Source organism: Sciurus vulgaris (genome assembly GCF_902686455.1).
Source record: "Sciurus vulgaris genome assembly, chromosome: 11".
NCBI lineage: Eukaryota > Metazoa > Chordata > Mammalia > Rodentia > Sciuridae > Sciurus > Sciurus vulgaris.
Window position 1 is genome coordinate 8,337,539 of NC_136472.1, and position 14,963 is coordinate 8,352,501.

The following is a 14,963-nucleotide window of genomic DNA, read 5'->3' on the forward strand; positions in this document are numbered from 1 at the left end:
TATTTGTGCTGTAAAGGGGAAGAAAAATGGTTAGTAACCACACACGATAGAACAGTGAGTGCCATACAAACAAGTCCTTTTAACCACCTGCTTTTACAGCTTTCATTACACAACAGCATACCCAGAAATATTTCCCCACACAAGCATGACTAATACACTTTAAGTTCCAATGACAGTACTTGTATCATGCCCAAGTCACTGATTAAGAACTGAAATTACCACACCATTATATTTTTTAGGCATTTCAAAAAAGGAACGCAGAACACAGGAAAATCCTAAGGATAAAAGGTACATGATATTTACATTTTTCAAAGTGAAATTTAGAGGGGGACATACGACAAACTCATTGGAGTTACTTTACCAACTGAACAGTCAGGTCTTACAGACTGCCTCTGCTGAGCTGTCCCCTTTGCCCAGTTTGCTCTTAAGTTCCTAAAGAGGCTCTGACTGACATCCCCCCCCTCCAGTCCTGGATCATTCAAACTAAAAATACAATGGTGATTATTCACTAATGATTTCGTTACCAAATGTCATAGTAATTTCACTGTGACCACAAAAGGTTATTTGGTTTTTCTCGTTACAATGACTGCAACTTCAAAAGACTATAGTTTAGTAAGCAAAATTTTTGCTGTTATGGTTTTTGACCAATGACAATATCTTACAACGCACTTCTCATGAAATTTCTCTAGAAATCATCACATTTCCGTTTTGATCAGAATTTTGCATGAGAAGATCTCAGTGACAAAACATGAATTACAAAACCAGGAGAGTCCACCTTACATAAGTGCACACTTAACATGTTTAAAACCCCATAATGTTGCATTTAGAAGTCTTTTCTAAGATTTGTTGCTCTGAAAATCCTTCCCAGCTTCAGATGAAACCTGAAGGCTTGCCGTCAAGTCCCATGACATTCTTCAAGTAACTAAATATTCTTATTTTCAGTTGTACCTTGTCAGTCTGTCCCACTTTACAGCGAAGCAAAACAATTTTGCTTTTCTCCTTGAACTTAAAAATCGTAAGCACTTTTAGAAAAATTTCCAGGCAACTTCCACTGCTTATATATATATATAACCATTTAGCTAATAATTTACTGTTTTCTTAACTCACAGATTCTATGGAAGTTCCCAGATCTCTGCCCAGTGTGTCTCCAGAGAATTGTCCTCAGCCCACACTCCACACCACCCTCGCCCTCCCAGCACTGCACCCCTCACCAACCCTCTCACCCAGTCTTCAGTCCAGCCCCTCCCATCACCAGTGACAAGCTGAGTCCTTGTCCTCCTCCACCGCCGCCCTCAGGGGCCCCCAACTGGAATGACAAGAGTACTCGGAATTCTACAGTAAGTTAAAAAAAAAGAGGGGGAGGGGGAAACAAAAAAAGGGGAGGAGGAATGAAAAATAAAAAATAATGGGCTGGGGCTGTAGCTCAGTAGCAAAGCACTAGCCTACGATGCCCAAGATGCCCAAGGCCCGTTCAATCCCCAGCACCAGAAAAGCTAAACATAAAAACAAAATACCCATGCCCCGCCAGGGGGGTCTGTCACATGCTTTCTTCAGTGGTCTTGGTGGCAGTTGCCACTGACTTTGCCTGAGAATTATGAGTGCTTTCACAGAATCCACGGTAGCCTGACAACAATGAAGAGAAATAAAAACGCAATAACAGCTTTATCTGTGTCCCCTAGCCTGAATGTCAACAAGAGCTCAGAAGAAATAACTTGTGTGGAACCCATAAATGAAATACCACACCTGAATGAACTGGCATCAGACGTCTATAATGCAGCCACCATGAAAGGCCTGCAGCTTCTAACATGAATTCACCAAGTGGACTCTTCGTTCCCTCACCTAGCAGCTAATATAAAATCACCAAGTAGACTCACCATTCCAACTATGGCCCCGTGTACTCTGAAAAGATCAAGTGGACTCACAGATGCTTCGGTGCTCCCATCTATTTTGAAAAGACCTAGTGGAGTCAGCAATGCAGTAACTGTTCCATGTAAGATGAAATCAGTATCTTGGCCTGGAGTCTCCAATGCAACCGTTTCCCTAGGTGATTTTGCAACAAACTATGATGGAGCTACCAGTGAAACTGCTGGGCCTTTTCCCTGCAAGGCACGCACTCTACCACCGAGCTACAGCCCTGCTTCCCAGCACCTGAACTGAAAAGAACATCCTCAGGTGGATTCACCAACACCCATAATGTATCATCTCAATCCACAACGAGAACTCAGGAAATAATCACCATTGAGTTTGTTAGGACAACTCCCCATGTTTGACTATAATGATGACGACGATGAATTTAGTGACTTTAACAAATCATATCAACAGGGTCTCACTGAGTTGCTTAGTGCCTTGCTTTTGCTGAGGCTGGCATTGAACTCACGATCCTGCCTCAGTCTCCCAAGATGCTGGAATTACAGCCGTGCGCCATCGCACCCAGCTTAAAAAATCTCAAGTTTTATACGTTTTCTGATTAAAAAAAAAAAACAAAAAAACAAAACAGACCCCCTGCCAACACACAGCTCCTGGGCATGGCCAGCCCGACCCCTCCCACTTTAGCTCATCACATGACCCTCCACAATTTGACAATCTGCTTCTGCTAACACCCTCTGCCTACAACATTTAAAATCGAACAGCTTTCCCCAACATCCCAAAGTTTTATCACATCAAGAATTCCTTGGGCCAATGTGCAGGCAGGCAGGCAAGCAGGTGGGTAGGTGAGAGGTCCCTGGCTCCATCTCCAAGTGCCATCTAAAAGGCATCCCGCTGGTTCTTGCATCAACATTAAAATGTTCTATAGCTTAAGAATCTTCTGGAAGCAAGGTTCATAGCACAGAACTAGAAGGACTGGAGGCTCAATTTAGAAGACAACATCTGAAAACTACCCCCAGGACAAGAGGGGTGCCTGCTGACATTGCTGGGCCTGAAGGACGGTGCTGCTGGAACGGTCATTCAAAGCTGATGGCCCCTCAAGCCGATGCATCTGCTTTGGGCTTTGATCTGCCTCCCACAAGCTCATCTGAAAACCTTAAAAAATAGGTGGCCCCCTGAATACAGGGCTCCTGAGCAAGGCCTGGGCACAGGGCACTGGAGAACTTCCTCCTCCTCCTCCTCCTAAGCCTCTGGAATTCAATGTGCAGGCATCAAGTTAAGCGGGCTGCGTCCTTCAGGGTCTCCCCTCCTGCACTGCTACGACTCACACTGGCAGGGGCTCCATTTCTCCTGGTGCCATCTGCTCGCCATGATGAACACTATAGTAACAAACCACGACCATGAGGCATTTGGGAGACTTCTGCTGGAACCACTGCTGCGGCCCCACCCAGCGGTGCACATTCAATCCCCACCCTCTCCAAAAGCAGCACCAACCCGCCCCACCCCAGGCTCCGCGGGGAGGGCCTTTCCTCCTGCACCATTACCAACAATACCGACTCCAAGAGTGCTCCTGCGACTTCACCAGGCTTACCAGATGAGCAGAGGCAAGGTTTTAAGTGAAGGGACAACCTCAGAGAGTTAAGAGGGAGGAGGAGGGGAGAGTGAGCTCAGGAAGAGTTTAGCACCGAACCTAGGAAAGTCCAGAGGGGAGGGCACTGCCACCTGGAAAATAAAGCGTTGGTCAATATTGTCCGCAGACACAAGCAGCCTGCCTTGGCAGCCCCCGCCTGGCTGACACGTTAGGAACACCAGTTAACAGGTGGGGATGGCACACTGGTTCATGGTCACTCCTCAGGCCACCCCTCGTCTCGGACCTGGGCTCCGCCAGGCTGAGCCCTCTTTACATACCACCCTGGGCCAGAGCTGTCAAGCCCGCGAAGCTAAGTCCAGTTTCCTTAAGACCAGGCCTCATCCCCAGGCGGGTTCACAACCCTTTGTCTGGAAAAAAAACCGGGCTGCTGGTATTGACAAGTTCCAAGTCGGCCTTCCCTAACCAGTTGCGGGCCTGCGACTCTGCCTGCCAGTGATCACTGCCTGGGCCAGTCTCCACCTCTTCCCGCCCCGGCCGCCTTCCTCTTCCACATTAACCAGGCCACTGGGGCCAGCGAGGCGCAAGGAAGGCCTCGCCCTCCTGGAAATCAAATTCCCACCCCGACACAGCAGGGACGGGAGGCCTGGAGTACTGCTGTCCTTCTCCCCCAGGTGCCCGACCCCGTCTAGCTCTGCCATCCCCAGCTGTCTAAGACCCTGAACTAGCCACTTCGGCCCCACCGCTAGCCCCAGGCGCCGGCCCTCCCTGTCGCTAACTCCTGCTGGACGGGTCACAACTTTTGCTTTTATAGCCCTGGGTCGCGTCACCGGGCGTTACTCAACGGAGCGATTCCTCCACTGCCACCGGAAAAAGAGTCCCTCCCCACCCCGCCCGCGAAGCCCACTTAGGGGCGGTTCAGGCCGCCTTTTGGTGGCCACTCCCGAGTTATCTTTTCTTCTCTAGTAACAGGGCTGCACGGGGCAGGGCTCAGCGTCACATCTGGGAGGCAGGGGCCGTGGGGGAGAAGTCCCCTCTCCTGCTGGTGCGTGGGGCGGGCTGGAGCTGCGCTGCCCAGCGGACCGAAGGAGTTGCGGGGTCGCCTCGGGTCACCCCGCCCGGCAGAGGCCCGAAAGAAGGGCCGGCAGAGCGTCTGGAAAATTCCAGGGGCGGCGGAGGGATCTCTGCGGCGGCGCAGCGCTGCCGGGGCGGTGGCGCGTGACTGCGCCGCGTGCTCGGCCGGTGACGTCAGCGGCGGGCGCTTGCGGCGGGGGCGGGGGCGCAAGGGGGGACGCGACCCCCTCCAGGGGAACGCGATGTCCCGCACCCCAGCTGTGCCGATGCGCGTGTGGCCGAGAATCACTGCTGTGTTGCTTAAGTGGCAGGGAGCGAGTGGGTGCAGCAGCTTAGCCGGGAGGGAGTCGCTGCCCCGGAGGGCCATGTCCCTGGTTCTGTCCCTTCCAGGTAGCAGGGGCCTGGAGACTTGAAGCATTTCCTACCAACGGTTAACTCCGCCGCCGGACAGAATACTTGGTGAAATATGTGCTCGATGTATTAATGGCAAAAGTTTATGCAGAAGACGGGATAGGTGATTGCAGGGCCCTCAGCACTGGTACGGGACAGTTTGTGGCTTGTGATGGGTCCTAGGGAGTGGGTCTAGTGGCTGCTGTTGGCACCAGGTTGGCTGCCCACGAAGGGTGGACTCCAGCCTGTGCCCAAAAGCAGCCTGGTCCAAAAGACTGGCAGGGCTAAGGATTTTGTGAGTTTTGAAAAGAGTCATTGGCCCTTCCAATGTCTTGGGGGGCCAGGGTAAGGAGGAAGCAGAGAAGACCCCCATGGGGCCCCTGTACTGCCCTGGCCCCCTGAGGTAGGTGTAGGTGGTAGAGAGGGAGTTCCATCTGACAAAGCAACCGCCAGGAAGTCTCCTCCCAGGCTAACTGCCCACACCCCAAACAAACCACCCTCTGACAACAGGCTCCCTTGGCAACCAAGGCAGGAACTGGGATAGAAATTTTCCCCTGCCTCTGCAAGATGGTATTTGCAGGCAGGGCCCCTCCCCTGCTTCTCGGAAAACTGGTGACTCTCTCTCATGTGACTGTCAACACAGAAGGTTGAGTATGTGGCAAGCCCGGACTTGTCGGCTGGCGGCTTAGCCATGGAGACTAGCTCAGCTTGCCCTTCTCCAAGATCTGCCCCATCAGTCTTGCTCTGGCATCTTTTCCAGGGGTGGGTGACTTGGCCTGAAAGAACAGTGGAGAAGGGATGGCTTTCAGAATGTTCTAGAAAGCTAGGGTGTGTGTGTGAAACCAAGCAAGTGACATCACCTTGCTGCTTCACAGTACCAGGCTGTGGAATCAGCTCTTATCTGCTGGCATTTGAGAGATGCACAGTCACAACTGTTGGCTGCTCCTGGGGCCCAAATTGATGTCTTGCTTTTCTCTATTTCTCTTCTCAAAAATCTCCCTCATTCATACACATCATTCCCAAATCCTTCCTTAGACTTTACCAAAGAGTAGGAGGAGAGATAACTGGCAACCCTCAGTGCATAGGATTCCATAAAGCCCAGGCCCCTCCATGCAGAAATCAGGCTTCTTTGTGTTCTCTCCGCTGGAGTTGCCCCAGTCACCCCCTTCCAAGGACAAAGGGACACAGTTTCAGAGTTGGTTTTTGGAAGTTGTCCTGGCCTCCCAGTCCCACACAGCTCATTTTCCTTGGGGAAGGAATGTATTTGAGGAGAGGTGAGTGAAAACTTCAAAATCCACACAAGGTACACTGTCCTGTCTTGGGACCCAGGCTGTGCCCACAGTGTGGTGGACACACACTGGGCCTGTGTTCTTCCTTTACAAATAAGGCTAAAAATTCCTCCACCCTGATGGAGGAGGAAGGCAGGGCGCCTGTGGGTCAGCAGATTTCTTAGATCAAAACAAGCTGTTCCAGAAAGCTGCAGTAAACAGAACCTTGGGTCCCTGGGTGGGGCTGAGTGGCGGGGGCCTGCCCTGCCTGGGTGGGTGGCCACAGTTTGTTTACCCTACCTAGGCAGCTGGCTCAGGGGATTGGGTTAGAGGAGGAAGGTTGGGGGTGGGGGCTTTGGCAGCCTCCACATTCCAGCGTCAGAGAAAACCTTTCTCTTGGCCACAGAGGATGAAGATCAGTATCCTCCCTAGTGTCAAACCTCCCCTTCTTGTTCTTGTTGCCGAATATCCACATCAGTTCAGGGATAGACCGTAGGATTCCTCACGAGAACCTCTGGAAAAGGACAAGAGGGTTCAGAAAGGATGGTGCTACCGATTTGCCCCAAGGGCAGGACCATGACAGTACTGCTGCTGTGGCTTGAGAATGTGCCAGAACTCCAACCCCCATCCTCCATGGATCCAGTTTGGGAGCTGTGGCTTCCTGGGTCACCTTGGGCTCCTCATGGTGCCAGAGCCCCTCACCCTTTCCTGCCGAGCCGTGGGACACCTTGACTCAGCCTGCGTCAGGAAACTGCATAATCACCATGTGCTGGCCCGGAGCCTTCCAGTTCCAACTGCATTGCCTCACCCTGCCTCCAAACAGCCTGGGTGGAAAACAGCCCCACAACGGGGTGGGGGTGGGGCGCTTCTGAGCTGTCCCCACCTCTCAGGCGACAGAAGGCAGGCTCTGAATCCTCCCAGCTGGCTTATCCATCCTGGCCCCTCCCCATTCTAATATTTCCTTATTCGGATGCATATTGTTTTGCCTGGGTCCCAGGCCTGGGCCCTGAGGTCACCTCTCAGCTGAGCCTCTGATCCTGGCTCTAAAACACCCCTGCCCCTGAACATGATCTCCAGAGGGGAAGGTTTGCAGGCGGTGTGTTGGGGTCTGTGTCTGCAGGGTCCCGGCATGCCGCAGACCTTGCAGAATGTACGCCTGCACAGTTTATGTTCTGTAAAGTCACTCTGACCATTGCTGGGCTCCCGGTAAACATTTGTAGAGTGACTGAAAGCAGGAGGCAGTTTCTAGGTCAGCCCTGCTCCATAAATCCAAAGGCACAGAAGACCGCAGCAGGGCAGCAACCACTCCTGGGGACTGAGAACGCCCAGGGGGACAGGGGGACCAAGGGGAGCCTCTCTTCACTGGTGGCGGAAGGTATTTGAGGGAGAGGGCATCAGATGGAAGCTCTTGTCCTTGTTTGCAAAACAGACTGGATGGACTGGCCTGTCTGCTTTCTGCTCCCGCCCCCAGGTACTGGGGATTGAACCCGGGGGGCACTCTGCCACTGAGCTAACCCCAAATTCTTTTTATTATATTTTAAGACAAGGTCTCACTAAGTTTTCCAGGCTGGCCTGAAACTTGCAATCCTCCTGCCTCAGCCTCCAGAGTCGCTGGAATTACAGGTGTCACCCCAGTGGCAGCTTTGTGCTCTCATTTCTCAGCCTAAATGGGTCGAACAGTGGGGAGAAGGAAAGGGGGTCCTCAGGGAAGAGCTGCCCAGGCATTTGACTGTCTTCCCTGGGGCTCTAGGGTCTGTGGGCACCTGGCTCCTGAGACCCCTTCTTGGCCACTGAGTGGGGGCAGGTCTGATGGGGGCTTCAGACCTTATGGGAAGCAACTTTTCGGGGGGCGGTCCTGGAGCTTGAACCCAGGAGTGCTCTGGTTCATTCCCCAGCACCATTTCACGATTTTATTTTGAGACAAGATCTCACTAAATTGCCCAGGCTGTCCTTGAACTTATTATGATCTTCCTGCCTCAACTTCTAGAGGAGCTGAGATTCTAGGCCAGCACCACCGAGCCCTGCAAGTCCCAGCTTTCCTACATCACCCACATGGGCCTGTGTCGCCCTTTGCAGCCTGCTTCCCAAGCCCACACACCGGGAATCCTGGAAGGACTCCTCAGGACATCCTGCCATCTCCTACCTCTGGTTTACAAAACCCCCAAGAACACTCTCCCTTCTCCATGACCCACTGGCAGCCCTTCCACACAGGGGGCTGTAGATAGGAATCCTTAGGCCAGGACTTGCCTGCGCCTACAGTGACCCACTGGAGACTAGGCTGTCCTTGAACCTCTGTAGGAGCCTTTTGTCGAACTGCATTGGTCTGAGCACCGTCTATGGGACCAGACTTCTGGAGGTGGGGTGGAAGCGTTGTGGGGGCTGCTAACCTTGACACTGTGTGGGAGGCCTGTCCTCACTGGCTCAGAGTATCAGCAGTCACTGCCAACCCCACCCCAGAATGCTAAGGTCACATGGCAGGGGACACAGAAGTCTGGGAAAGAGCTAGGACTATTATTTCCCCATTGCAAATTATATTTATGTCAAAGAGTTTAAAATAGAGGCTGGAAGTATAGCTCAGTGGTGGTGTTAGCCTAGCATTATCAAGGTCCTGGCTTCTCTCCCCAGCACCACCCTAGAGAGAGAAATAAGTAGGTAAACGTTTAAAATAGTTGCAGGGCTTCGCGTGGGGGTGCTGGGAGGTGCTGGGAGGACAGCTGGGAGGGAGGATGGCCCTGTTGGGGAGGGGCCTGGGGTGGCAGCTCCTGTGGACACTGGGTGGAAAAGGAGGGCCATGACTGGCCCCAGGGAGTGCCCACCCCGCCTCCCTGGTTTCCCCAAATGGCCCTAGCTTTAAATATGTTGACTATGTTATCGTTGCATGGAAAACAAACAAAAAATTCCGAAGTGGAACCTGTTTCTAGAACACAGCTCCTGATCTTTGGAAATGCAAGTCCCATCCTCAAACTGGTGGACCCCCCAGGGAACACTTCAGATCTGGAGAGGGGGCCTGCCTCCAATGGCAAGAGAGCCTAAGTGGTCAGGAGTCAGGGTACCTGCTTTGACTGGGGGGGTCACTCAAGGCCCTTCACATTCTGTACCAGGCAGGACCATGGTTCCAGGCAGCCTGACTGGGCAGGTGGTGCCAGGCTTGTGCCCTCTACAGTCCAGAAGGAAAGGGCAGGCTCAGTCGCCCCCTGCTGGTTGTAGTCAGAGCAGCATCTGCAGGCTCTGACCAGGGGTACACTGGACCCCTGCCTCTGGGGTTAAAGAACAGGTCCACAGGGCAGGCCTATAAGGCTAGTTGCTCAGGAAGCTGAGGCAGAGGATGGCAATGAATAGGGTCTTGGCCCTGCAAGCACAGGAGACTCCCGAGGGAGGACAGTGGTCCAGCCTGACAGGTTCAGGTGTTGGGGAGGGACAAGGAGCTGAGGACTGGGGTGCATTAGGAAGCTAAGGCAGGGAAGGGGAAAAGGATGACTGGACTTTCAAAAAAGCCTGCTTGAGCAAAGGCCCCCCAACAGAAGAGGGCAGGTTTGTTCTAGAAACAAATGGATTCAGTGTGTCTATTGGGCAGACGCCAATCCAGGACTTGTGGACCCTGACACCCCCACCCCCTGCACTGGGAATTGAATGCAGGAATCAAGGAGTGCTTTACTACTGAACTGTGTCCCCAGCCTTTTTTATTTGGGTGTCACTAAGTTACTGAGGCTGGCCTCCACCCTGTGGTCCTCCTGTTTCAGCCTCCAGGAGTAGCCACTATAGCAGGTATCAGCTGATTTTAACAGGAGGATTATCTTGGACTATCCAAGTTGATCCACTGTCATCTGTACAGGGTCCTTACAAGTGGAGGAGGGAGCAGAATGGTCACAGAAGGCGATTGAGGGTGAAGGGTAGCATGTGTGACATGAGGACTCTGCCACTGTCATTGGGATGTCATTCCTTGAGGATGAGGAAGGGGCCAGAAACCAAGAAATGTGGTGGCCTCAGAAGCTGGAAATGGACTGCCCTGGAGCCTCAGGGAGGAGTCAGTCCGCCATGGTGACCATGCTGGATTTCTAACCTGTAGAACTCTAAGATCCTGGATGTGCTGGTGTAAGCCACTAAGATTGTGGTGATGGGGCGCAGAAGTGACAGGAAACTGACACTAGGGGTCGAACAGCAGGCCTGGGGTCATATGCCGTGCTGTCACTGATTTGGGCTGCTCCTCTGGCCCCTCTTCTCCCTCCCAGCCTCCCACAGAACCCTGAGATGCTCCAGAGTTAAACCCTACAGTCCGCCCACCCACACCGGCACTGAAGTGCAACAGCCTTTCGAGGTGGGTGCTGTGTCATTCCCGTTTGAAAATCCAAGAAACAGACCCAACTCAGCCTCGTGCATACCTGTGGTCATGGCAGCCTGCTGTCTGGGTCAGGCAGAGGACCATACAGAGGACAAGGCACCATTCACTGTCATGCATGTTGAGGAGACAGCCCTAGTCCCAGGACCACACTGCTGTGGGAGCAGGTGGCCCACTCCCTCCATCTCCAGGGTCTCGACCTCTGCTCATCCAGCAGGGCCACGGCCTGTGTCACCGCTGTAGCAACTTCCTGCAAGGCCCACCGTGCTCCAGGGTGGGTGTGGCGCTGTCCCTGCCCTCCAATCTGGGTGCTACCAGTGGGATCTGTGGGGAACAAATGGCCTCTGGCCAGGCCCAGGGCACAAGGAGCTCAAGGGAGGGATGGGCCTCTGCAGAGCCCTCCTCAATCACCCTTCCCCTGGGTGGTCTGCTGGGACCCCCAGGACTATAGAACTCCCCTGGGGCTGGGTGTGGCGACCCTGAGGGCTTGACACATCCTAAACACCAAACAGGTGCCTGCAGTCAAGTCCCAGGCTGCAGTGACACCCTCAGTAGTCCATACGCCACGCTGGAGTTTGCTAGAAATGGGTTTATTAATAAGTCACATGATACAAAAGAATGAGAACATTCAAAGGACATTTAGTAGAATACCGCTTTGTCCCAAAGGGCAGGCAGAGAAGGTCACAGCACAGTGGTGCTCAGGAACCGTGAGAAAGGCTGAAGAGGGCAACTGCAGACCGGAAGCACACCCGGCACCACGCACCTGGGCCCATCAGATAAAAATACACCTGCAGTGACAGTCAGTGGGCCCCAGTGACCAGAATAAGCCCTGTGTCGCCCAGGCCTGCCTTTCCTGGCCCTGAGAGCCATGTCCTCACAGAGAAGCCCAAGGGACTAGAAGCCCTCCTTCTAGGGCCTGGCTCCTCACAGAGAATTTCCAACACGAAGCCACGGTTGCCAGGAGGACAAAACTGGGAAAGCAGTCAAGCACCTGCATCCAAGTCCCCTTTCCAGTGTCCCTGGGGGAGAAGAGACCATCTAGCAGGTCTCTTGTAGGGGCTGGCCCCCAGGGAGCCCCCCAGCGTCCCTGAAGGCACTCTTGGCCCTGAAGCTAAGAGGGTGCCTCCTGGCAACTGCCAGGGTTCACAGGCTCCACCAAACCAAGCAGAGGACCAGGACTGAACCTAGATGCTTGGCCCTGAGGGTGGGGAGTGTAGAGAGGCAGGGTGGGCAGGTTTGGTGGCCCACTGGGGGAGCAGCCTGGACCTATGAGAGTGACAAAGGGCTTTTCAGGAGCTTTTCCCAGTGTGGAGTGTGGGTCGGTGCGCCTGCTGGACAGGACGGCCACCTCCCAGCACAGTGACATTACCGAAGGCTAACAAGAAGGCACCTTCCTTCTGCTTAGTATCCTGTGTGTGGGCAGGGGACACCTGAGTGGGGGGCACCCTGCCCCACTCCCTGTAGTCCCACTCAGCCAGGCAGGAGTGGCTCAGGGGACCTTGCCTGCTTCTGTATGGTCCAGTTCCAGGAGGCCCTCCCACCTCCTTGGAGCGCCAGCCCATCCTGCAGTGTCGGTGGTGTCGGATGGAATGCGGCAGAGGAATGCAGGACCAAAGTCCGGGGGAAGATCAAAGGCACACTGTGAACCTGCAGGTCCCAAGCCCGGATCCTCGGCCCTCAAAGCTGCCAGCAGTATGTTCAGAGCAGAGGACACTGTCCGCCTTGAGATGGGCATGAAGGTGTGTCTGTGGGTGGGAGGGGGCAGCTGGGGCCCGATCTAGTGGTCCTGAGATAGCAGCTGAGCCCAGATCCAGGCAAGGGAAGGCAGGCTGTAACAGGGACTCCGCAGGATGCCACTGGCCAGCTCTGCAGTCCAGGTACTGTCCAGGCACAGAAGTCGCTTCTCCATGGTCTGAAACACAGCAGGCCCTGAGAGACCAAGGCAGCCTCTGCCACACGCTCACTTTGGAGATTCACACAGCCTGGCCCTGGCCTGGGAGTTGGCTGCCCTCAGCCCTGCTCCAGGCTGTCGGTGGGCTGCACCACGGTATAGTTGCCCTGGCTCGTGGAGAGCTGCCGGCTGAAGAAGGAGGCGGTGCGCTTTGGCTTCACTCGCTTGATGCCCTTGCCTGCAGGGAGGCCAGAGGAACACACTGAGGCCCCGCGAGGGGCGGCCTGGGCCCCAGGAAGCCGCGTCTGGCTCCAGTGGACGGCTCCCTCTGGGGCCTGTCTGAACTGAGGCCCCACTTTAGACCTGTCCATCCTCCAACTCTACCACAAGCGACAGGATGAGGGGAGTACATGGCCCTGCGTTTGACCATGGGCCAGAGAGCTGTCTGAGGAACCTGCACTAAAACCTTTCAACTGACCAAAGAAGCCAGATTCCTGCCATGGACACGACTGACTAAAGGTGAACCCTGGAAACCGAATCCTCTCAAGTTACCAGCATCACGCTAGGTGATCAAGGTCGACATCTAGACGCATCCTGGGCACCCGTGGCGGGCGATAAAAATGGCATTTGCCTTTGTGGTCTTCCTACCCCAGAACTCACGAGCCCAGGCTACTCAAGACGCCAGACCAACTCAATATGGGCATTCCACAACAGACTGGACTGGTATGCCTTGACACTGTGAGGTCACCAAATAAGGAAGGTCTGAGAAACTGTCACAGCCAAGAGGAGCCTAAGGGGATGTGACAACTAAATGTGATGTCTCTTGGCTAGAACCCTGGGACAGAAGGACATTAGACAAAAACTAAGGAAATCAGAATGAAGGGTGGGCTTTAGTTAACAATAACATATCAAATGCCGGTTCTTATAAGTACCATACGGCTGTGAGATGTTAATCATTTTGTTTCTGTAGTGCTGAAGTCAGAGCCCAGGGTACCACTGACTTCAAGATGCTCATTAAAAAATAAATAAATAGGGCTGGGGAGATAGCTCAGCTGGTAAAGCACAAGGCCCTGAGTTCGATCCCCAGTACCGCAATAAATAAATAAATAAATAAATAAATAAATAAACAAACAAACAAACAACAAGGGGCTGGGATCATGGCTCAATGGTAGAGTGCTGGCCTCCCATGTGTGAGGCACTGGCTTCGATCCTCAGCACCACATAAAATGAGTAAAAGAAAATAAATGTATTGTGTCCATCTACAACGAAAAAAAAAAAAATTAGAAAACACACACAACAAAACAAAAATGGACAAAAGAAATGAACGGTCTTTCATGAAGAAAATATAAATATGTTCAAGCACGTAAATATGCCAAAATTTCACTGGTACCCAAACACCAAGAATTCTTTCCCATGGTAATCATGGCCAGGGTGGGTGAGGGTGGAGAGGGCTGCCCTCTCCGCTGGGAGGGCACAGGTGGGCACAGCCTCTCTGGAAGGTGCCAGGTATCCAAAGCCTTAAATTGCACATCCTGGGACCCAGTATGTCCACTCCCAGGAATTTATTCTTAGAAAACAGTTCAGAATCCAAGCAAGGAATCAGCTATAGGCAAGTTGTTTTAACAATTTACCTATAAATAAGGAAATAAGACTGGAAATAAGACTAAAAATAACATGCTAGTTGGTTAAAAAACAAAGTTTTTTTTTCAGTACTAAGGATTGAACAGAGGGGCACTCTGTCACTAAGCTATGTCCCCAGCCCCTTATTTTGGCACAGGGTCTCCCTAAGTTGCTGAAGCTGCCTGGAACGTGCGGTCCTCCTGCCTCTCAAGGTGGTGGGAGTACAGGTGTGCACCGCTGTGCCTGGCTTCGCGTGAAGAAATTTAAATGTGCTGGGCGTGGTGACGCACACCTGTGACCCCGGCAGCTCAGGAGGCTGAGGAGGGAGGACTCAAAAAATAAAACAAGGGCTGGGGATGTGGCTCAGTGGTTAAGCACCCCTGGATTCAATCCCCGGTATCAAAAGTGCTGCCAAGATGAACAGAGAACCTGGGCGTGGCGGACACGCATCCTACCGTGTCTGGAATGGCTCCAGAGCCCCACCCACTGGAGTTCCCGTGGCACGCGTGAGTGTGCGTGCACGTGTGATGTACGTGCGCATGCCGGGTGGCTCACCGTCCTCCACGTAGTCGATGGTGGAGAGATGCTGGATGCGGCTGCACACCACGCTGCCCTGCCTCCGCAGCTTGGGGCGCTGAGCGGGAGGTGGTGAGGGGCCCGGGGCCGAGCGGGCGCCGGACATGCCCTCCGGGGCAGCAGCGGGCTCAGAGGCCTGGTTCAGCTCGATGCAGTACTCGATGAGGCCACTCATCAGCTCGGCCTGGGAGAGCAGCAGGGCCAGTGTGAGGCCTGTGGCCCAGCCTTTCCATGCCCAGGGCTAAGTGACGTCAATCACACACACAGACCCATGGCGCTGCCCTCGACTGGGGCACTGGCAGGTGGGGGGAGGGGTCTTAGGAACCACCGCCAATCCCAAGGAAGGAAGGAAGG

The 14,963-nt window shown here is 53.5% G+C and overlaps 1 protein-coding gene across 5 annotated transcripts in view; it reads right to left on the reverse strand.

Moving 5' to 3' along the window:
- Positions 1-11,091: 11,091 nt before the first annotated feature.
- FRMD8 (FERM domain containing 8) overlaps positions 11,092-14,963 on the reverse strand; it is a 53,331-nt gene continuing 49,459 nt past the window's right edge. For all 5 annotated transcript variants that reach the window (XM_079103668.1, XM_079103672.1, XM_079103671.1 and 2 more), the window contains 2 exons: positions 14,589-14,793; positions 11,092-12,651 (listed from right to left, as the gene is read on the reverse strand). In XM_079103668.1, coding sequence (XP_078959794.1) covers positions 12,533-12,651; positions 14,589-14,793 — 324 coding nt within the window. In that variant the 3' untranslated portion in view covers positions 11,092-12,532. The remainder of the gene's footprint in view (positions 12,652-14,588; positions 14,794-14,963) is intronic.